Source organism: Lepidochelys olivacea, assembly GCF_965140295.1.
Source record: "Lepidochelys olivacea isolate rLepOli2 genome assembly, chromosome: 6".
Taxonomy (NCBI): Eukaryota; Metazoa; Chordata; order Testudines; family Cheloniidae; genus Lepidochelys; species Lepidochelys olivacea.
Genome location: NC_140416.1, coordinates 19,959,495 through 19,984,758, shown reverse-complemented (window position 1 = coordinate 19,984,758; position 25,264 = coordinate 19,959,495). Strand labels below are relative to the sequence as shown.

Here is a 25,264-nt window from a genome sequence, read left to right as displayed (position 1 = left end):
TTGATGCTCTAATATAATACAATCTTGTGACTGTCACTTCTCATTGAAGAAAATTATTGCACTGATGTACTGTCACTGCAGTTTTCAGAGTAACAGCCATGTTAGTCTGTATTTGCAAAAAGAAAAGGAGTACTTGTGGCACCTTAGAGACTAACCAATTTATCTGAGCATAAGCTTTCGTGAGCTGTAGCTCACGAAAGCTTATGCTCAGATAAATTGGTTAGTCTCTAAGGTGCCACAAATGCTCAGATAAATTGGTTAGTCTCTAAGGTGCCACAAGTACTCCTTTTCTTTTTGCCTAGACACTTGTTTCTTCAAAAGAAGTCTGTTAATTCGCATGTCAACTAGAGTCTGCTTGCTCCCCAACATGCTTTACTAACAAGATGCTTCATGTCCAGAGACTTTGCCTGATAAAACAACCCAGCTAAACAAATCTGAAGTCCACTGCTTTTACAGTTTTAAACACACCAAAACTTTGGACTATTGCAAGGTTATCAAGAGAGCAGAGCCCAGAAGTGCTGTAGCTACTAAGTTTGAAATATACTGCAGGCAGTAAAATGTGCACACCAGGATCTCCTGGATATTCACTGAGGCCTGCGGCATATGAAAATTCTATGCTGGGAGCACACTGGTGCTTTTCATCAACAAAACTTTTGTTGTTCGAGGGGGGCGTTTTTAAGACAAACCTTAAGTGAACAAGTGATTACTCTGATTAGAAATAGCACTATTTTTGACAGAGAATGAAAGACTTTTGGGAGCTTTTGAGAAAAGCCTTAAGAACAGGTTTACCATATAGTAAATTCGGAGATGCAGACAACTTTCACACTGCATTAGGAAATGGCAGCAGCCACTAGCAACTCCACAAACCACACACTTAAATTCAGAACGTTTAGGAACCTTGGATGAGATTACAATTATAGGTATATATGATGTATTAAATATATACTCAAGGTATAGTTTTAACACTACATAGCATGGAAGCTAAGTGTTCTCTAGCCTTCACTTTATAAGAATGCTTAGTATTGCTCATGTTTTATTACTATATTAAAATTTAAAACTGCTTATGTTGAACCTAATTTTAGAAGTTCCATTAAAAGTTCATTGATGGACCTATCCTCCGTGAATTTATCTAGTTCTTTTTTGAACCCTGTTCTAGTCTTGGCCTTCACAACATCTTCTGGCAAGGAATTCCACAGGCTGACAGACCATTTAGAATGGACAATTGCTCAGTTTTCAGTATTATATTTTGACAGATGACACTAGCATTTTGCTCACTTGAGACCAGAATAAGGAAGAAAAATGAAAAAAGACAAAGAAAGAAAACGATCACATGATGAGATGAGAGAATGGAGTATAGGGTAAAAGACAAGGTAAAGATCTGAAGGTACTTAAAATACGCTTACCTTTAAATTTTGACCGAATGTTTGCTAGTTCTTTGTTTATCCTCTTTATCTCGGCTTCTTTGCTTTTGCCTGAAATCAAAAGAATTTACATCAAGGTTCAGCATTTCAAACAGCTCCTAATTTGTCTATAATTCTTTCAGCACAGTTTTTTCAATTCACCACTCATTAAAAGTGGAGGCACTGGAAGAACCTTCCCCCCCCCCGAGCAACAAAAGACTACAGAGTGAACACCAAGTGTAGTACATTAACATCTTCTGGGGAAATGGAAAGCCTTTTTTTCTTTTTTAATTAAAAAGGCTTATCACCCTGCTCTCCCACATTAAAATGTCCGGAGAACAAAGTTTTAAAGTATTTGACAAATAGCCAAAAGTTTAAAAAAATAAAAAGTCTGATTTTTAACCTATTACTTAGAAGAAAAATCATGCATGGCATAATTTTCAAAATAAGTCAGTGCTTTCTAAAGGTTTACCTATGGTTTATTTGCATATATCTTTCATGTGTGTGCTGCTCTTTTACAAAAAAAGGGGAGGGGGGAGGAAAGGAGATAAGACATGTAAGGAATAGAAAAATGAAATCGTAAAAAACAAATTGGAGTGTGAACTCCAGGATACATATAACAAAACTTTTAACTCAATTTTAAAATCTAGTCAATAGTTTGATTTTGCCCTCTGAACTCTCCCTGAACAATTCAGTTACCAAACAATTGCCGTCTTAAAACCTTCTACCATTACTCCTGAAGTTTAAATGGTTTAAGTGGCCATTAATGATCAGTAGGCTTGCGTGCCCTTTCTTTTGATCAAACATTTATACCATAAATAAATAAATAAGATTTAAAGTTCCTTACAGTCTAATTACACTACAAGTTCATGAGTTTGCTCTACTATCCTTGGAGCTTGCACAGCATTTTTCTGCTCTGCATCAGCCTACTTGCTTAATGAGAACAGGAATAAAGAACTTTAAAAAGGAGCATGTTGATGATGAGCCAATATACTACTTGCCTACAAAAGCAGCAAGGCATAGATGTGAGAGGACTTGCATTTACACACTAGCAATAGGAAACTGCTCTACCAGCTGTCAAAGGAGTGTTTAGCTTTCATTTTGTAATGCCTTTTTTTTTTTTTTAAAAAGGAGCTAGGAGTCAAGTATTTTCTCCTTAGAGGAGAAAAAAAATACACACAGACATTCAGAGGAAGTGGCTGTGTTTTGACATTTAGGTGATGATACATTTGCCTACCCCAAACAAAATAATTTAAGCTTCACAAACAAGTAACTTTACACAGCAATCAGCACACACTAGTTTTTGGGTTGGGTATTTCAGCAATATCAAAAAGTACATGGAGTTATAGTACTATGTTCACTTCAACTTTAGTTACTCCCTATGATCAACTGGCTGAGACTTAACCAAGGCATGACTGAGGTAATGTTTGCAGGTGGAGGAAAGCAAAATGGAAAAAATGACAAAGACCATTTCAACTCCTTTCATTGGAGACGTGGGCCAACAATTCATATAGTAAATTCACATTTAGGATGCTGCTTGGGTGTTCAGCTGCTTCTAGATTTCCAGATATCAGCAGTAGCCAACACTACCCCTGCCCTCACTCTTCCGTATTTAGTTAGAACGCCATGACCAAGGGATCATGCTTTCTATGCAGTCACATTGCATTGCATTGCATAATTCATTAATTTTCAAGGTGCCACAAATTTAATGCTGACCACGTGAAGCATCAAAAACTCCCTCTGCAGCAAGGAAGGCAATAAGCAGTAATGCAAAAGAACGTAGCCAGACAACGGATGGACGGGAAATACCCAGGGTAACTGGTTGTGCAGGTGAGGGAGCTAGGGCCAGGGGAAGGTTTCCAATGATACTCCTGCCTTTGCGGTTAGTAGAATCCCAGGGGCCAATACAATTCAAACTTTTACTTAAACGCAACGTTCAGAGGAACTGAAAAAGTTGGGGAGCTTTACTACAGGTTCTGCAAATACCGGAAAGTGATTAAGACTAAAGGAAAATTCAGTTCTGCCATCAATACTTCTATTACCAGGGCCGTCCTTACCCATATGCAAACTAGGTAGCTGTGTAGGGCACCAGGAAGTTTGGGGCAATTTGGGCAAGGCTGGGAGCCAGGGGAGAAGAGCGGAGCAGGTTGGGGCCGGGTCACTCCACTTCCCGGTGCCCCGTCAGTAGGAGTTGGTTCCACCCTGCAATCACCGGGCAGCAGAAAGTGGAGCGACCCAGCCAGAACCCACTCCACTCCGCCGGCTCGTGCTGGGGGGTGATTTCCCCAAGCCTGCTCCTGCTCCCCACAGACATTGGGTGCAGCCCCCACCCTGCCGGAGGCCACCCTGGGGCCAGCCCCTCCCACGGAGTGGCTGCATAGGGCACCACAATGCCTATGGATGGCCCTATTACACTGGAATAAGGAAAGCACAGAAGGAGTAGGTGCACTGGTGCTTTCCTACTCGGTACCAACAAAGGGTAAACAAAACACAAGTAAAGAAAGCGAAGTGTACCAACAGCTAGGTAACATGACTTGTCCCACTGAAGGTTCTGTTTGTCATTTTAACAGTTGTAGCTGTGAGAATTATTATGTTGGCTTTTCATTCTGTAAGATACACATAGCCCCATTTATGCACTGAAATCCTAATGAAGTCCAGGCATATGTTGGGAGAGAATGCTTCCCTTAAGCAGTACAACAATGCAGCAGGACAATTAGGTAGGCCAAAATAATGGCTTAACCATAGGGTTGCCAGGTTGCCAAAATGCCTGGTAGAAAAGGGACCCTGGCAGCTCTGGTCAGCATGGCTGACTGGGCCATTAAACGTACAGTCAGTGGTGCAGCGGCACTAAGGCAGGCTCCCCACCTGCAGTGGCTTTGTGCAGCTCCCAGAAGCAGAAGCATGGCCCCTCCCACCCTGGCTCATAACATAGCAGCAGCCAGGGGGCTCCGCACGCTGCCCCCACCCCAAGCGCCAGATCCGCAGCTCCCATTGGCAGGGAACGGTGGCCAATTGGAGGTGCAGGGCAGTGCCTGAGGATGGGGCAGCATGCAGAGACGCCTGGCCATGCCTCTGCATAGGAGCCAGATGGTACATACCACTGCTTCTGGGAGCTGCTTGAGGTAAGCACCACCTGGAGCCTGCGCCCCTGACTCCTCCCATGCCCCAACCCCCTGCACCAGCCCTGATCCCCCTCCTGCCCTGTGAACAACTCGGTCCCAGCCCAGAGCACCCTCTTACACCCCAAATCTCTCATCCCCAGCCCCACACCAGACCCTGCACCCCCAGCTGGAGCCCTCACCCCCTCCCCTGCACCCTAAACCCCTAACCCAGCCTGGTGAAAATGAGTGAGTGAGGGTGGAGAGAGTGAATGATGGGGTGGGGGGGGGGGAAATTCAGTTTTGTACGAGTAGAAATTTGGCAACCCTACCTACTCATTACCTTTAAGAAAGGCTTGGGAGTTTTGTACTGCAAGAACAAAATAAAGACAGGATGGTGTGAGAGGAAGATGAAGTAACTGGGGTTACATTAATTTTACAATATGGCAAATAACAAATGAGAATATTTTAAGGGCTTACGTACTGAAGTCTGAAATGTGTGGAAATTTCTCTAGTAAGAAACCCTCCTGTAGAGAAGGCTTTTGGTCTTTAGTTACTTGGTCCTATTTTAGCAATCCACTTGTTTCTATATGACCAAAATTGTGGGAAGTGTTAAAACAGAGCTAGCATTCATGTAAATTTCAGCTACTATTGAAAAAGCTGCTGCCCCTCCATTTATCTTTTAGAAAGGGGAAGAATAAAATGCTGACCTTAAGACCTGCATCATTGAGTCACAAGAGATGTTGCACTTCCTTTGAAAGTTCATCTAGATTACTAAGCACCACTGAACGCTGACATCAGTCTGGTATATCACTACTTTTAACTCGGTTATGTATTTAATATATTTAAGTAACCTTGATATTTCTATGAGAGGCAGCAGGAAGAAAAATAAATACCTAGCTCTTGTGTAGGCAAATTACTACACTTTTATAAAAAGAGAAGTGCAAAATAAAGACTAACAGAATATTTAGGAATATTTGTAATTAAGATTAGAGAAACTGAACACTTTCTATAACATCTTTAAACTCTCTAACTCCACTTTAAACACAGAATTTAACATCAGCATTACAAAATAGGGAAATGGTGTGAGGGGGGGAGGGTTTACATTACACAGATACAGAAATTGAGACAAGAGGTTTAATTTATGTGCTCCAGGTCTCACTCAGAGCCTAGAATGGAGTCAGGATCTTAGTTTCAAGTATGATCCTTTAAACCACAAAAAGTTACCCTTCCTTGTCCCTAAAGAATACTTCAAAAAAGGCTTTCTACCTATTGGGACTCTTGCCTAGGAATTGGTTTTTATTGCTGTAGTGCAGAGGTGGGCAAACAATGGCCCATGGGCCACATCCAGCCCACGGGACCGTCCTGCCCGGCCCTTGAGCTCCCAGTCAGGGCAGCTAGCCCTCTGCCCCTCCCCTGCTGTCTCCTTTTCCCCACAGCCTCAGCTCGCCACGCCCCCACCACTCCTGCTGGGGAGCATGGCGGCATGGCTGAGAGCTCCTGTCGCTCTGAGTGGCGTGGTAAGGAGGCAGGGAGGTTGGATAAGAGGCAGCAGGTTCTGGGTGGGCAGCCAGGGAAGAGGTAGCAGGGGACGGTTGGATAGGGAGTGGGGCCCCAGGAGGCAGAGTCCCAGGGGGCCTGTCAGGGGGCAGGGCAATCAGGGCACGGGGAAGGGGAGGGTTTGAATAAGGGGGCAGGGTCCGGATGGAGGGGGCAGGCTGTTTGGGGAGGTACAGCCCTCCCTACCCAGCCCTCCATACAGTTTCGCAACCCCCATGTGGCCCTTGGGCCAAAAAGTTTGCCCAACCCTGCTCTAGTGGCAGTCGACTACAAAGGTATCTAAGCATAAGGAAAGTTGTACCAAAATACTCCATGTGTTTGTGACGTCAGCAACCCCTGTAGGGGGAGAAAAAAAAACCCACCAGACTACATTCTCAGCAGAAAACATGGTTATAACACAGCGTTCTAGTCTACACATTGCTAGAACGCTCCCAAATCCTTAAAGTTTCCGTTCACTTTTGAAGTCAGTGTACCCACAAATGTATAGCAGAGTCCAGAATTTGTATAAAACCCTGTCACAACAATAACCAAAAACCTGCCTTAAGTCAAAGTATATAAATTGTTCCAGGCCATAAAGTATGATAAATGAAATGTCTTCTCAGCCCGAGATTAATCAAACACAAACAAGTCAGCTGATGCAACTCTGTCTGTACTGCCAACAAGCTGCTTCAGTATTTACTGTATTCCACATGTAAGAGGGCCAGCAACAGTCAAACTCTTAACTGATCCCCAAGTCATCTGCTTGGTCAACATATTATGATGATTTCAGCTACATTAATGCCTTGGACATAAAATCAGTAATTCCTTCACAGCTTAGAGATTTCATTTCATGAATTTGTTGGACACTAGTGTAGTATTTTTGTAGAATGAGCTGTTACGCTGCTCTGCAAATTAGGACACTGAAGTCCCTTCCCTGTTTTTTGTTACAGATAAGGACTAGGCAATTGCTTTTCAGCTACACACCATTTAATAACTGCCCAGAAAGCCATCTTCACAAAGGTCACTTGAGTTCATCAACTTCTACACCCATACTAGCTGGGCAACAGAGAAATACAGACTGTCAAATTTAGCATGGAGGCAAGTTTTTCTTTGCCTCTGGAGGATTCCCTTTTATTAACTTCAAGTGTCCAGATTGAGCCTCCTCAAGCAAGATGCAAAGTCAAAAAGAACAAGTCCCTGGAATGTATCATATAGGGGGTCCCTGTATTCATTGCGGTTGCGTTTTTGAAAAGGGCAATGGATACCAAAACGACATATACAAGGGAATTTTTCTCCTTAAAGAAATAAATAATGGAATAAGGTGGATGATGCATTCATTTCACCACACTCACCTATGACAATGCTCTTTTTGCCTAAACGGTGTACCTTTTACACTGACAGGTTATAAAGTACACATTTTACACATAAAACATTGAATAAAATAATGTAGAACCAACATTTTAACACAGTAAATACAGAACAGTAACACAGTATAAAACAATGTCAATTTTGTTAAATTTAGGTATGGGTGGCGGCTGGGTTTTCTTGGGCTGGCTTCTCCATGGCTGGCTTTTTGGTTGCAGAAGTCTTAAAAAAAGGATTTTATCAACATCTGCTCTCCTGTGTGAATCTCTGAACGAGAGATCTCCCTTTAGCAAGGCATTACATCACTGAGAGCCCTGGAGACTTTGGCAGACCGTTCACAAAAAGGAGCATCGCTCTATATGATTTCCATCATCTCATCCAGCAATCCAAAGAAACAGGAGAGAGATTCTTTGTCGTCAGATTCCTGGCTTCCAGCCTTACATCATTGTCCTTGCTTTCTTCGGATATCCGTTGTTGGTCCAGCTCAATCAGTTCCTCATTTGTCAGTTGCTCAGCATGAGACTCCAACAACTCCTGTACATCATCCTCCTCCACTTCCTCAAAGCAGACATCCTTCATCAACTTAACAATTTCTTGCTCGAGACCAGGAACAGCATCAAATCCCATGAAGCTGCAGACAGCATCTAGCCATGCACAGCGCTAAACGCCGTTCATACATTGTGAAGGGACCTCTTCCCACAACACATCAATGTATTCCAAGCCGTTCAAGATATTGTAGGACTTCCAAAACTCCTTTACACTGGGCTTTCCTTCACCTGCCACCTCCTTAATCAGCATGGAGGACGCCCTTGGTAGGTAATAAGCCTTGAATGTGGTCAGCGGATGCAAATACAGTACTGTACAATAGGAGAAAGTGTTCCGATTCATGTCGGTCCTGATCCGTGCAAATGACAGATATCTGGACCAACGTAAACTGGAACACCTTGCCCTATGGATGAGTGACGGATATCCAAACAGATAAGGGGGGGGATCAATACCGGGGCCCCCCTGTATTCCTGGGATCAAAACAGGCACAGGATTTGTTTTTGAATATATTGTTTTTCAGACTACTACAGTAAATAATTAGGGGATAGCCGTGTTAGTCTGTATCCACAAAAACAAGGAGTCCGATGGCACCTTCAAGACTAACAGATTTGTTTGAGCATAAGCTTTCATGGGTAAAAACCCCACTTCTTCAGATGCAGGAAGTGAAAATTACAGATGCAGACAAGTATACTGACACATGAAGAGAAGGGAGTTACCTCACAAGTGAAGAACCAGTGCAGACAGGGCCAATTCGATCAGGGTAGATGTAGTCCACTCCCAATAATAGATGAGGAGGTGTCAATTCCAGGAGAGGCAAAACTGCTTTTGTAATGAGCCAGCCACTCCCAGTCCCTATTCAAGCTCAAATTAATGGTGTTAAATTTGCAAATGAATCTTAGTTCTGCTGTTTCTCTTTGTAGTCTGTTTCTGAAATTTTTTTGTTCAAGCATAGCTACTTTCAAATCTACTACAGAATGTCCAGGAAGACTGAAGTGTTCTCCTACTGGCTTTTGTATGTTACCATTCCTGATGTCTGACTTGTGTCCATTTATTCTTTTACATAGGGACTGTCCAGTTTGGTTAATGTACATGGCAGAGGGGCATTGCTGGTATATATAACATTATATATGGCTGATGTGGTTGGGTCCTTTGATGGTGTCGCTAGAGTAGATATGGGGACAGAGTAGGCAACCCGAAACAAATACTCACCAGCAACTACACACACCACAGGAACACTAACCCAGGAACCAATCCCTGTAGCAAACCTCGTTGCCTACTCTGTCCCCATATCTACTCTAGCCACACCATCAGAGGCTCATTCACCTGCACGTCTACTAATGTTATACACATATCATTATGTGCCAGCAATGCCCCTCTGATCTACCCTGATCAAATTGGCCCTGTCTGCACTGGTTCTCCACTTGTGAGGTAACTCCCTTCTCTTCATGTGTCAGTATATTGGTCTGCATTTGTAATTTTCACTCCATGCATCTGAAGAAGTGGGGTTTTTACCCATGAAAGCTTATGCTCAAATAAATCTGTTAGTCTTTAAGGTGCCACCGGACTCCTTACAGTAAATTATTGTGGCTCCAGGGGAAAGTGGTGGCTCCCCTGCTGCTGATTACAGTAAGTGTCTGCCTGGCATTACTCCTTTTACAGCTGTACCACTATTTCAGCTTCAGCTGTGGTTGAGAACAGCCATAAGATCATAAATATGCTGCTTTTGCTTACTAGGCTCAAGACTAAAAGGTAGCAGGTTGTGCCTTCTGTGAGTTTTCTAAATTTACTGCAATCAAATTTCACTTTTGGTTCACATAATTCAGAACTAGAAGATCTTGCTACTGTTCAGATTAAAATTGACAAAGTGAAGACATTATAATTTAAATGAAATCCTTGAACATTTCATCAGTACAGTGCATTTAACCCTCTGCATTGTTTTGACAACCTCTGGGTGCCCATCGCAACTCTTAATTAGTGAGCAGGGTCTCATGCCTCAAACGTTAAATAGGATTGGGAGTAAAACACACCTTTAACATGGCAGATCAAAGTCTCTGCACTTAGCCACGCTGCCTCACAGAATTGCCAGATTTGTGCATTTAATTATACTTCCTGTAAAATGCTTTTTTAACCCGCTGCTTTACATCTGCTTATAGTTGGTCTAGAGAGGAGGCGGCAGCTGACCACCTACTCCTGATGCCAGCTTATGTTTGTTTTTGAGTTCACATGAGAGAAAGCTGTGCTGCAATGCTGAAGGCCCAGAGTTCAAACCTTACCAATGCCACATGGAAACGTGTCGCTATAGTTGCCATTAAATTTCTCTTTTTTGAGAGAGAAATTGCACACAAGAACTATACTACAGGAATATTAGTGTTGCAAAGCCAAGCAAGTTAGAACTGCTGAATTATGATCACATGGGCTTTGGAAATACTGTTGTGCAGGAAAAGGATAGACTCAAGCACAGCCAGAGCAGGAATGTAAAGGGTATCCATGTCAATTCAGAGTACATCCTCTCCCTCAGACTGAGCTACTTCAGTCTTTCTAGGTTTACCACAAGACTTGAGGCTGAAAAGGAAGGCCAGCAAGTCATGGACAAAAGATGGATACAACATCACAGTAAGTAATTGCTGAATGGGGTGATCCAGTGGTTAGATGGTACCTCTAAGCTCAAGTTCACCAAGGTCCATTTCTCTGGAGGACAAGCTACCGAAACAGCTCCAACCCAACCAATGAGACCAAGGGTAGCTTGAGACCTTTTTATTTAGGTTTCAGAGTGGTAGCCGTGTTAGTCGGTATCAGCAAAAAGAATGAGGAGTACTTGTGGCACCTTAGAGACCAACATTTATTCATGAAAGCTTATGCTCAAATAAATTTGTTAGTCTAAGGTGCCACAAGTACTCCTCGTTCTTTTATTTAGGTATTACTATCAGAAAGTTAGAAGTGAGCTTTGTGTGATTTAACCATATACATCAAATTGTTTTATATAAGTGGGCCTGCTGTTTCATTACTGTAGTATCCATTGATTCAGCATTTGCTTCACTGCCTAAGGAAACCATCCAGAAGTTTCAGGAGTGTTGTTGAGGCCGCACATCTTCAAAACACCTGAGAACAGTACCTGAGAGAACTAACACTAGTCAACTCAAGCTCCTCAGTCAGCAGAGGGGCAAACAGCATCCTTTACATTTTCAAATTAGTTATTTAACTGGATTTGGCAGTTTACCAGACTTAGGGCTTGGCTACACTTGAGAGATAGAGCGCATTAAAACGGCCCCGGGTGCCCTAGCTCACTACCGTCCACACCGGCAAGGCACGTAGAGCACTCTGACTCCACAGCTAGAGCGCTGCTGGTACTCCACCTCGGCAAGAAGATTCATGTTTGCTGCGTCTTGGCTGAAATGCCTGGGCGTCAGTGTGAACGAGGTGTTGCATTACTGCGCTCTGATCAGCCTCCGGAAACATCCCATAATCCCCTTAAGTCAAGTGGCCACTCTTGTCATTGTTTTTGAATTGCTGCAGAAATGTGGATATGCCCTTTGAAAGCTCCATTTCTGACAGACGGCTGCTTATCTGCTCTGAGACAAAGCAACCATCCGTGTGGAATGCTGGGGGGGGGGGGAGGGGGTAGTGTCTGCTGCTGTCCGAACTTACAAGACAGCATGCTGACATGCTCAGCCCCCCCAAAACCCACTCTCTCTCCCCCCATACACACAACACACTCCCTGTCAGTCACACTCCACCCCCAATTTGAAAAGCACATTGCAGTCACTTGCATGCTGGGACAGCTGCCCATAATGCACCACTCCCAATCCTGCTGTAAGTGCCGCAAATGTGGCCACGCCAGTGTGCTTGAAGCTGTCAGTATGGACAGACGCAGCGCTTTCCCTACTGTGCTCTCCGAATGCTGGTTTAACTGAAAGTGCTCTACATCTGCAAGTGTAGCCATGCCCTTAGAATTTAACAGTTTACAGCCTGCCACCCACCCTCCTTCATTATGTACAATGTGTTCAGTCTCCATCAACACACCTCGTTTCCCAAAGCTGCAGGGTAATTACAAAACCGATGAAGAACACAGGCAGTCAAAAACAATGCTTTTGAGAACGAAAATTATTGTAAGCTGATAAAAAATTAACAGTAAATAAGCCCACAATCAGATAAATATTATAATTCTCTAAAACAGCCTAATCTGAACTAGCTAGATTTACTAGAAACCAGTAGAGCAGAAGAGCATTTTGGAAAGATACAAGAGAGAGAGGAGTTAAAGACAAGAGATTAATTGATCCTTCTTGGTTTGTTCAGTTACAGGACATTTCAGATCTATGACATCAGCTTGGCAGAAACCAGGGTTCTGAGACCAAGTATTTAATATATTTTGATTGTTCATTATTCAATACTTACTAAATAAGTGAGCTGCTCCAGTAAGATAAGTTGCTGCCATTGCCAGACTAAGTAAATGCATGCATTTCATGGACAAATGCAAATCGCTCATGCTACATTTGATGCGCAAGGCACACACATGCAGGCTTTAATACAGATGTATCATTCTCAGCTGCACAAAGCCATTTGTTCTTATGATCTTTCCTTTGTTTTTCCAACTGGGTTTGGCTCATCTAGCTGCAAGGCATTTCAGGACCTTAAGAGTTAAGAATGTTTAAGGACAGCTCTTTTCCTTGCAATGCTTTCTTTAACCACCAAATTCAAGGAGGTATATCTTGTGCAGGGATGGCTCCAGCTACTGAATTTAATAAACTGGGCTGTAAAGCTGAACAGTGCAAGTCTCAACACCCAAATTTGGTTAGATATGGCATTAAATGCATCATATATAACAAAGTAAAAAGTAGATAAACTCCAGAGTATGGAAAGTAGAGTTCAGTGACCAGTAAAAAGAAAAGGAGTACTTGTGGCACCTTAGAGACTAACCAATTTATTTGAGCATAAGCTTTCGTGAGCTATAGCTCACTTCATCGGATGCATACTGTGGAACTGTAATAGTCTCAATTAGAGCTAATTACAGAAAGTTTTAGAGCATTTAAGAAGTAACAGAGGAACGTTCTGTGTGGTTTAAAAATGAGAACAAAGACCTTGATTAGGAACCCAAGATACTGCTCTCTGCAGTATACTATTCTAGGAGGCACGGGGAGTTTTTTTCCTCACCCTATGGGTTTTACTGGAACCAGTTTTCCCCTAATTAAGTGCCCAGGCAACTTCCTCCATAGATATCTGCAGAGATGGAACCCTCCAAGGAGTTGCAACTTTAAGTACTCACTTAACCCTGACTTGGCAGCTCATTTTCTGCTAAGAGGAAGCTTACACAACCTAACAGCTATTATCCTGCAGTTCTCAAAGAGATGCACATTTTCCTTTCCTGAAGAGAAGGCTAAAAACACTGGGATTGAAGCCAGTACTTTATCTAAAAAAAAAAAACTGTCCACGTGCTGCAGATAGAGATTCTAATCCAAACTTGCTTGCTTTAATATTGTTGCTCAGAAGAAAGGGGTGCCAACAAGCAGCTTTGGCTTTGAATATACACTATATATGGTAAAGGCTTCATTAATCAAGATTAATGATTGAATCACACACACGGCCTATCTGGAGGCTGTTTTGCCATTTAGTTCTCCACAGATTAGGAAATAGCTTGTACAAACAAAGGCCTGGTCTACACTACGGGGTTAGGTCGAAATTAGCCGCGTTAGGTTAATTTAAAAATAACCGCGTTCACACAACCAACCCCGTTCCGTCGACCTAAAGGGCTCTTAAAATAGACTTCTGTACTCCTCCCCGACGAGGGGAGTAGTGCTAAAGTCGACCTTGCTGGGTCGAATTTGGGGTAGCGTGGATGCAAATCGACAGTATTGGCCTCCGGGAGCTATCCCAGAGTGCTCCATTGTGATCACTCTGCGCAGCACTTTCAACTCCGATGCACTAGCCAGGTACACAGGAAAAGCCCCAGGAACTTTTGAATTTCATTTCCTGTTTGGTCAGTGGGGCAAGCTCAGGAGCACAGGTGACCATGTAGTCCCAGAATCACAAACGAGCTCCAGCATGGACCGAAAGGAAGACATTGGATCTGATTACTGTATGGGGAGAAGTATCTGTGCACGCAGAACTCTGATCCAAAAGAAGAAATGCAAATATATTTGCCAAAATCTCACAGGGCATGTTGGACAGAGGATACACCAGGGACACATAGCAGTGCCGCGTGAAAGTTAAGGAGCTCAGGCAAGCCTACCAAAAGACAAAGGAGGCAAACGGTCACTCCGGGTCAGAGCCCCATACATGCGCCTCTATGAACAGTTGCATGGCATTCTAGGGGGGGACCCTACCACTATCCCACCACTGTCCGTGGACCCCTGCAAGAGGGTAGTCTCATGCCGCACGGAGGAGGATTTTGTGGATGAGGAAGAGGAGAAGGATGAAGAGGAGGAGAATGCGCAACAGGCAAGCGGTGAATCCATTCTCCCCAGCAGCCAGGACCTTTTCATCACCTTGGAGCCAATATCCTCCCAAGGCGGGATCCCCGACCCTGAAGCCGGAGAAGGCACCTCTGGTGACTGCACATTTGTAACTACAGTACAGGGTTTAAAAGCAATAGTGTTCATGGACACCTGGTTGAAATAGGGGAATTTTTGTAAGGGAACAGTAAAAGGACATCTACCCGAATACTGCAGCCTCTCCTTTTAAATGTGAAGCCCAATCCAATTGCTTGCTCTGGGAAAGGGGGGTGCTGCAGTTTGAAAACATTCCGAAATGTTATGAAGGTGTAAGAAGCCAACCCAATTTTACTCTCCCTTTTTATCTCCCCCCAGGTGCAAATGTTTCTATGCTCCCCTTATCTCCCTCCCTGAGGTCATCGCAGATTAGAAGGTGAAAAAAAGGCACTTGCGATGACATGTTTTCTGAGCTCATGCAGTCCTCCCGCATTGATAGGGCACAGCTTAATGCATGGAGGCATTCAGTGGCAGAGGCCAGGAAAGAATTAAGGGAGCGCAAAGAGCGGAGGCAGGAAGCGATGCTGAGGCTAATGGGGGAGCAAACAGATATGATGAAGCATCTGTTGGAGCCGCAGGAAAGCCAACAAGAGCACAGCCGCCACCCCCCCGCATCCTCTGTATAACCGCCTCCCCATGTTGCATAGCCTCCTCACCCAGACGTCCAAGAACGTGCAGGGGGGAGGAGGGGAGGCTACAGGCACCCAGCCAATCCAGCGGATGGCCCAAGCAAGAGAAGGCTGTCTTTCAAACCGACAGTTTGATTTTGAACGTGGCTACAATAAACAACGTGGCCTTGTCCTTCCCTCCTCCGACTCCCCACCCAGGCTACCTTGTCTGCTATCTCTTCTTTTTTTAAGAAATAAAGAAAGAATGCATGGTTGCAAAACAAGTGTTACTTTATTTCGAAGAGGGGAGGGTAGTTGGCTTACAGAGAATTAAAATCAACAAAGCAGGCAGGTTTACATCAAGGAAAAAACACACACAGCTGTCACACCGAAGCCTGGACAGTCATGAAACTGGTTTTCAAAGCCTTTCTGATGCGCACCATCAAGACACCAGGCTACTTGCCTCAACCTCCCACCCTGCCATAAAGGTCTCCCCCTTACTCTCACAGATATTACGGAGCACACAGCAAGCAGCAATAACAATGGGACTGTTGGTTGCGCTGAGGTCTGACCTGGTCAGCAAACAGCGCCAGTGAGCTTTTAAACGTCCAAAGGCACATTCTACCACCATTCTGCACTTGCTCAGCCTATAGTTGAACTGCTCCTTACTACTGTCCAGGCTGCCTGTGTATGGCTTCATGAGCCATAGGAGCAAGGCGTAGGCTGCGTCCCCAAGGATAACTATAGGCATTTATAGCTATTACCAGCAGGAGAGTGGGATGGAAGGAGGTATTTTTTCATGCTTTGTGTATAAAAAGATCTTCTACACTTTCCACAGTATGCATCCGATGAAGTGAGCTGTAGCTCACGAAAGCTCATGCTCAAATAAATTGGTTAGTCTCTAAGGTGCCACAAGTATTCCTTTTCTTTTTGCGAATACAGACTAACACGGCTGTTACTCTGAAACCTGTCATTATGCAAGGCACTGCATTTAGCCGTATGGAGTGGAAATCAACTGCATGAAAAAACTTGCACAGATACAGACAGACATCATCTTCCTTTCCAAATGCAAACAAACAGATGGACATCGTACCAAAAGGACTGAAGGTAAAAAATCCATTACAATCTACATACCACACAGACTATGCTGACAGCTTGTGCCACACGCTCTCAAAGAAACTGCGGAATCACCTGATCAACAGTTGCTGCAATTTTAATATAATTTTGTTGGAAATGGGTCAAGTTCAATATCACTTGAAAGTCCTTTCTCCCAAACACAATGGTACCAAACATGACAAACCTAGAACTGTTAATTATGCTTCTATACAGGGATGCATTGCTTACATAAAAGAAGATACTGATTTTGGTAATGCTAGGGAAGTTAGCCTTGACACGTAGGAATGAACACATTTATTCATCGAAAGTCATCAGTGTCATCTCCATCTAGAGCACTGCTGCTAGACATGGTTCTCACCAATCCTTGTCTGCACTCCACACATCTGTGTATAAGGCAGGCTGCTGGCCAAACATCTGCAGGGTGGTGTGCATCTGGTCTTTGTTCACAAGCATTTGATTAGCTGAAGGACTGATACTGGACTGCATGGTATTTCACACATAACTGGTGTGCTCAGTCTATCTGCCAAGACCCCTCCATGCCAGATAGCGGAGGGTAGTTTTGGACATACTCAATCATCCCAGAGCTATTCCATTGCTTGATAATTTGCCCTCTTGATAGCAGATATAAATTTTTCTCCTTTGTCTGATTCTTGGAAAATATCCATTAGTGTAGCTCTGCAAGTGTCACAATGTTAGTCTTCAAACAGTAAACTCAGTATATGCACACCTCCAGTGCATTTATGACCTCATCAGTGAGATCTCAGCCATTCTGAGTACCTTCAAAGCTAGGAGAGTGTCTTGGAGGCTGAATCAAATACCTTCCAGTAAGTTAATTTGGTCTCTACAACCAACCCTCCAGCAGTATCACATCCTGAAAGGGCCCAGAAACCTGGCAGCACAGTCATGGGTAAGGAATGGTGTCCCCAGACTTTGTTTGTCATATGATGGAGATGGATGGCAGGACAGAGATCACTAGATCATTACCTATTAGGTTCACTCCCTCTGGGGCACCTAGCATTGGCCACTGTCGGTAGACAGGATACTGGGCTGGATGGACCTTTGCTCTGACCCAGTATGGCCATTCTTATGTTCTTATATTCTTAGCTTTTAATGGTGCGAGTGATGGGAACACATCATCTCTGACAGAAACAGCAATTCTGTTCCCCAGCAGCAGGCACAAAAACAGAACCTTGCAGAAGTCTTGGATAGCATCTCACAGAAAGCACGACCACTTCTGTCACGTACAAAAGTCTAGCATTTCGTAGCACCTCTCTATGGCATTGATGGTATGCAAGATCATTTTAGTGTCAGCTTCCTCATGGGAGCTATGAAGAAACTACACAGAGTGCAAGGTAGCATCGTCTTTATGCCATGTGATGATGAAATTCCTCGAGCAATTCTTTTTTTCCTTCAAGTACATCGTTAACCCATCCTTTCTGCAATTACAAAACACCAGCTTCTTCATTTTGACACTAGAGGTGTTTGTAGAGTCAATGATTTTATACTGGACAGGTGCAATACCATGGAGTCTCTTCTTTCTGGTAAGATTTTTAATTGATTCCTTTACACATGTGTCCATAGGAGATGGACTTTGTCCTAGGTCCAGTATGTTCTTGGTAGCCTTATAATGAAAAGTTCAGCCAAATCTCAGCAGGTGTTAACAAAAAGAAAAGGAGTACTTGTGGCACCTTAGAGACTAACCAATTTATTTGAGCATGAGCTTTCGTGAGCTACAGCTCACTTCATCAGATGCTCTGAAACCAAATGTTAACAGTTTCTGGTTTGTTAAGAACTTGCATCTCAGCCATACTATCTACGATTGCTATGCTGAAAGGCCTCTGCTAGCATAAGGTACTGACCATGTTGTCAGTAGGTGCTGGTTTAGGAAGACCATGCAGGATATGCATTAGTTTGCTTTTTGCTGGGCACATATGCAGTGTTCTGTCTTATTCAACATTTGTTCCTCTTCAATCCCATTCAAAGCACATAATTCTTAGCTCTTAGTACTTAGCCTCCACTTCAGCCATCCCCACCACTTTCCCATCCATTAGAGCCACGACAAGACAATTCAGAACTCTAGCAGAGTCCCACAATTTGCAGTAAAAATTTAAAAGAAAAGTCTGTATTTATTTCTATTGATTTTACCTGTTGACACAACACATTACATGCATTACTGCTGTAGCACTCAATATAATATGCAATGTCATATGCTTGGGCCTCTTTTGGGCTAACGTACCCACTTACGTCGTTCTCACTAAGTGTGACTGTGTCATACAAATTCTCACCTGTCGTGTTGAAACTGTGATTAATGGATGCTTCTGCACTTCCAGCTTACCCTAGAAGAAGCCGGTGTTCCTCTCAAAATGTGTGCCATGGAACATAGCATAAGACAAGTCTTGCGCACAGCTGGCACTTGTCCCAGCATCTTCAATTTTTTCCTAATACTTAATGTACTTCCTCTCCAACTTTGCCAAATTCAGTTTATGGGTGCACATAAGGTGCCACTGAGCGCTGTGTTTAACCAAGCCTCTGCAGCAGTACTCTCCAAGGATTTAGCTACTACTTGGTACTCTGTCTCCCCACTGATGCCTTAAAAATGATCAAGACCAAAGTAAAAACAAGGATTTTGTAATAAATTACTTAGGGATTGCAATTATGTTATGTAATGTATGTGCATACCATTTGCAGATGGATTTCACTAATTTCTGGCTGGGTGCTGACATCTTATCCAGTGCCTCATTACAACTTGTTTGGCATAACAAACAAAGTGATAATCAAAATCACTGATACACTTCCTTTTTGCCAATGATGGCAAATCAACTTGAAGCCCTCCTTCCATTTATAGTAATCTGTAATATTAAAAAAAAATTCACCAGGTATCATGTTGTGAGCATTAACTGGTAACTGTGCTGTCAGAGGAGGACCACAATTTAACTTGTGAGGGCTACATGTTTGACACACCTGTGTTAAAGTATAATTAAAAATATGTATATTTGAGAAAATGTGTAACATCTACATAATTGGTCTAGGTCTGTCTTGTTTGGTTCCCTTGTACTCATGGGAAAAAGGACTTTCGAATGATACACAACTCGGCCCATTTCCAATGAAATTATATTATCAAAATTTTCACCAACTAGAGGGCCGTGGGGGGAGAGAGAAGAGAGGAGGAGGGCAGCAAGTCCCCGCTGCCGCAGCACACTGCAGAATGACACCATTGAAATTATGATTCCACAGATTTTTAAGAATTAAATGACCCCCCCCCTTTCCTTTCTATCAATCTGCCCATAGAATTAGACACTCCCAGACTAATTCCATCTCATCTAAATACTCTGCTGACCAATTAATGTGATTTTTGGGCCAAAGGAAAGGCACTCAGAAGTATGATGCAGAATGGTCTAGTGAACCAAGCATAGGACTGAGAACAAGGAAGTCCTGAATTCCTGATCCCCACTGACAGTGGATGCAGGCTTTAAAAACTCCCCTGCAGTAACTCATTGATATCAGCATGGTTATTATACTAAGTTTTAGTATAATAAATACAAATTATTTTTACTCATTTCACCTGCCTTTAAATGGCAACTTTTCACTTTGATGGAAAGGTTCATGTAAATTTGTAGTTAAAGTACCTATTGTATGCTCTGCTGAACTGCTATTCTGAATAGCTCTGGCACCAATACACTGAAAACTATTCCTTTTAATCAGCAATGGAAGAACACTGATGCCAAAACTACAGTAAGGATTAGCTCTTCCCTACAGAGAATGTCATTAGCTTCATGAAGTATGATGCCAATTCCACCCTCCTCCTCTCCCTAATCTGACATGCAGCTGGTTATCTGGAACAGCAGGGTGAAGGGGTGGGGGAAGGGGGGAAAACAAACGGACTGCACAGACTTATAGCACCCCGTAGCAGCTGCCTGCCAGGTGCTTATCTTAGGACCTGAATCATTAGACTACATCCTGCCCTTGCAGGGAGTAAGCCTTGACCAAAAAAGTCCTCTTTTTCTGAACAGCCACAGGGCAGATCTTCCAAAGGCAAAATAGGTAGTTGGGCACCTCGTGCCTTTGAAAATCTTGCCCTGAGCAGGTAGAATTCATAGGTAGGGTAGTTACATAGTTGCTGATCGTGTTTAATGTAATAGATACTATGATGATGGGCATTTTATATGTGCTATTACATGACAATGAATTTCTGACCAAAATAAGAGGAGTCCTTTCCCCTTTTTCTAACCTATTTTCCTCAAATGTGCTGCCAAATGTCTTCCACTTCATTTTTGGGTAACACTTCAGTGAACAGATGGGGACTAGCATGCTAACTTATTTAGATCAATAGAAAGCTCTCAGTTTTACATTGATCCATATTATTTCCAGTGAATTCCCAATAACCTCCAGTCTGCTTTTGTGACAGCCAGTGAAAGACAGCAAGAACTGAACTAAACATGAGTGACACAAAGATATCCATATATGAAAATTATTACCCACTTAATATTTCAGTGCAAGCTTATAAACAGAGTATTTGTTTTTACTCCTGAGTTAGTTGAAATGTCTACTGTTTTGGTACTTAGTGCATCATCACAAGTGAACTATGCCAAAATCTGGTCTATGTAACAGAATTCCTAGTTCCAGTGAGAATATAATGTTCCCACACCCACACCCAATACTTAAGTGTACAACTTTCCCAAAATCCAGATAAACCATTTATCACAAGAAGTTCAAATCTGGCTACTTTTAGGACATCTGAACCTCATCTGGTAAATTTAAGGAGACATTAATTCCTACTGCAAAAATTACAGCTTCAAGAAAAAAATACCCTGATGAAAATAGCCTAAAGCTTCTACTCTTGCACTTCTGCATTATTCACCAAAAAATTATTTCCCCCCCTCGCTAATCAGTAATTAAGTAGTCATATTTCTGAAGCAATGTGAACACATTCATAAGATTATGGCAACATCTCGAAGATCAATGCTATATTATTACACTATTCTAAAAAGATTTTACAGAATGCCAGCTGAACCTACGAAAAGTAGTCTGGCTTTGCCCACGTAGTCTCCTTATTCATCTGCAGTTTCTAAACTTGCTTATTTCAGAGGGATTTGGGGATGACAATAAGCATGCTCAGACATGATTGAAACAGAAGTTGATACAGCTAAACTGCACTTTCTCAGTGACAAGCCACAAAAGCCTCTGTTAACTTCGCCCAGATTTTGGTCCATCAGGCCTCATATTTCAAAGCCGGTAGATAATGATAACAGTTTATTGCAACAAAGTTGGGGGGGACGGGGCAGAGGAGTCAGATATACATAGTAGGTCCATCAAACCCCTATAAATCCTTAGGCTTGTTATAAATTAGGTGCTGGTGATTCAGGCTCAAAGCTTGCTCTTAACATTGTTACCCTAATGAGTAAGCGTCCACCGAGAAACAAAATCTTCAGAATTCATGAGGAAAGGACAAAAGGAGGGTAAGATCATAACAGTTGAAGATTATTGTTCAGAAATACAAGTTATGTTTCAGATATCCTCTCCAGGTTAATTGCCCAAGGAGAATCGTTCAAGTTCTAGTTTTGCTGTTCCTCGTTAGTGCTGTTTGCAGCTCCAGCGCGAAATGAGCTTTAGTTAATTTTTACTGCTTCTGCTAGACCCCTAGACTGTGCAAAGTACTGTTATACTAAAACTTAAATCAGTAGTACTAGGAGAAGAAAGGGAAGCAGAGAACACATTAAAAGGAAAAAGGAGGAAAACTGAGTAAAAAGATAGACTGAGGAAGAGAGAAAAGCAAAAAAGTGATCTTTTACAAGTGCCTTAAATGATGTAGTCATTTAATAGACATTATATAGTATTAAAAAAACTGGGAAAGCTTTCAGATGGATTGTCTTCACTGCAAAGTTAACTTTGAGTTGCAACTTAAGTGTTCATATTAACTAGAGTCCTGTTCACACAGAAGAACCTGCAGCTTCAGTGTGGTGGTGCTTTTAACGTGAATTGGCCAGCCTGTCAGGAGGCATAAGCTACAGCTCGAGTTAGCACAACTTGTCAGCTGCTAACACAAAACAGGTAGAACATTATTTTGCAGCGTGGCAACTCTCACTCGACCAATGTTACTCAAGTGTAAACCTAGGTTAACTCTGCAGTTGAAATATGGCCAAAGTCTCTCTTTTGTTAATTAAAGAACTACATGATCACTAAGGCCCTGTTCCTCCTATGCATGCTATTTCACAGGAAGGAGTGAAATCTCTTCAAGAGACTTACTAGTTTTACTCACCTCAATGAGTTCCTCTCTCTTTTTCCACCTAAGGAGTAGGTTGGTCCCAAACTGGCCAATCTCAAGAGTCCTGTGGGAAGCTTGTACCTCCACACTGTTCCCCACTGCCAGCTCCTTAAAAGCAGTTCTACCAATGACTTCCACTGACTGTGGTAGCCCCTGGGTCAGTACCACAAAGGATACACAGTGGGGTTGTGTCTTCTGCCAGAGGGAAAATTCAGTGTGCACTCCCCTAATCCAATCTACACTCTTCTGCTTCTCCTCCACATTGCACCCATTTTCCCATGTGCAAACCAGACACAGAGGAACACCATTCTCAAGGCACAGTAGGTATAAAAACAGTACCCTCGAGGGATTTGACACCTGTCCCATTTCAGCACACGGTAGGGGGAAAATGCATCTATGAAATTTGGTGGGGGACAGATAATCTAGGTTTGAAACTAAATGCTGGGGAGAAGTTTGAAAGAAAATGCCTGAAAAAAGACAGAAAAGTATAAGCAGCATCTGGAGACACAGGGAATAGCATCAGAAGATAAAAAGTATGCCTAAAAACAGGCTGTTGGCATTTTTTCTGCATTTTACATTAAGCAAAAAATTCAAGAGAAACTTGTTTAAAAATGTTCAGGGGAAGTCTCATGTTTCCTGTGTCTCTAGCAGCAGCTCTCACTTTCTTCTCTAGGTACATTCCATCAAGATGATACTTTATTTGGGTTGAGTTATCAGTGCGTACTTTAAAGAAGTGCAATGGCATATAGGTTTCCGTAGCAAAAATGGCTGTTAACGGTCTTCATTTTCAGGGTGGAGATTCGTAGTTAAAAAATAAAGTTATTTCATACCTCCATTTGGAAGAGTTGTGTTGCTGGGAGATAAGTAAGTGTCGTTAACCATACAGAGAAAGATTTAAGCATGAAGCCAGTCTTGCAATACTGCCCCCACTCCCCAGGAGTGCCTTTAAAATGCTAACAGCTATTTCTAAAGCATTGGCCTGTGCAGCCCCATGTTGCCGAAGCCCAATAGGTCTAAGACAGTAGGAAGAAATTTAACTCAAACTTAACTATTTTACCTACATTATTCAGATCAGTTAAGGTAAAACCCTCCAGCAGTTCTTCTCAGCACCACTATTCACCATTTACCATTAGCACCCTTACCAAACAGATAGAATGTTGCTTTTGCTGGAAAAACATGTGAGATCCAGTTGTCAAGATTAAGTACAGAAGCTGAAATGCTACTTTCTCCAATTGTGCCTCATTTCTGATAACTGAGCAACAGAATCAATGTACTACTGGAAGACAGAAACGCCTACATCTCAGAGACCACTGTAGTAACAACAGGTTTCAGAGTAACAGCCGTGTTAGTCTGTATTCGCAAAAAGAAAAGGAGTACTTGTGGCACCTTAGAGACTAACCAATTTATTTGAGCATGAGCTTTCGTGAGCTACAGCTCACTTCATCGGATGCATACCGTGGAAACTGCAGCAAGTAGTAAACTGCAGCAATAACAACAGCAAGCATTTGCAAAGATGGTTGAGGCAAGAGTACAGAGTGTTGCAACAACATATTAGAGTTGGAGCTTGTCAACACAGTGGGGTAAGGGGGAAGTGACTTCTCAACAGCACGAACATGCTGTGCATTAATTGGTCCACACAGACCTTACTGGAGCACACTACAGGTTCCCTAGTCTAGTCTATTGTAACACTGCTGTTTGAAACAATATTACATTAATGCGTGCTAGAGAACATCTATTGCACTCCAGTTGAGTCTACATGGACCAAGTAAAACACAGCTCATTAGTACACTTTAGAAATCACCCTCCCATACAGTGCATTACCCCACAGTGTAGACAAGCCCTTAAAACACCTTCAAAGTATTTGGATTCTGAAGAACTGCTACATTATCCCACAGTTCTGAAATCAGATGGGTTGATTTCCATTTGAACTGGAAATCTTGGTCTCCATGAAATGGTCCAAAACTTAGTAAAACACACATTTCAGAGGCCATGTGACCTAAAGCTGGATTTCTTAGATGTGACATAATTTGTTGTCTACTATTGTTAAACCTGTTAATGAAATGAAGATGTAGCACTATTCTATTCACAGCTTCTTACTCATTACCTTGCATCAGCTAAATCATAAGACCTACCACATCCAGAGTTAAAATAGATTCTGTAAGACCAATCAGACAAAGGGAGAGAGTAGAAGCATTTTAAAACATTTCTTGGGCAACATGTCTTGTAATGGTTTATTTTTTCCAAAGAAAACTTGAACTTCCATTTTCATTAGCAATCAAGAGGGGGCGAGGAGTCACGGCTACAACCATACAAAAGATACCAATAGGTACACATATCCTCTTAAGAACCCTCCCCCGCTTTATAATGTAGAACAAAATCATCCTTATGTTTAACTTCTGTAGATGTTGTCACCAGAACACTGCCACTAAAATTTAAATCAAAACAAAAGTTAAGATTTAAAATTGCACTGTTAAACACATCTGCAGGGGACAAAGACAGTAAGACTGTGTCAATAACTTGCATAACTTGAGTTTCTGGTTTTACCATTTTGGGAAGAAAAACAGATGTAAATATTTTTTTTTTGGAGTGTTGTAACTTCTCATTTGATTCAAAGTCTGAATCTGGATAAGGTCACAATTTAAGCACATTTGATGGGATCATTTTATGTCAAGTTTAAAATTAAACTGACTGGCCAAATCAAGAGAGGAGCTAGGCATGCTCTATGTCAGGATTATATCAGAAGATTGCATTATGCCATGTTCTAGAAAGGGATGTCTTAGTTTTAAGGGCAGCAATTTACTTTGACAGAGATAAAGCTCATCTTATCACTCCAAAACTTAAGCAACAA

The 25,264-nt window shown here is 42.5% G+C and overlaps 1 protein-coding gene across 5 annotated transcripts in view; it reads right to left on the bottom strand.

The window, feature by feature from the left end:
* The window catches only part of AP2A2 (adaptor related protein complex 2 subunit alpha 2), a 98,779-nt gene that overhangs the window by 67,165 nt on the left and 6,350 nt on the right, over positions 1–25,264 (bottom strand). For all 5 annotated transcript variants that reach the window (XM_084632245.1, XM_084632246.1, XM_084632248.1 and 2 more), the window contains exon 2: positions 1,404–1,472. In XM_084632245.1, the coding sequence (XP_084488371.1) occupies positions 1,404–1,472 (69 nt within the window). The remainder of the gene's footprint in view (positions 1–1,403; positions 1,473–25,264) is intronic.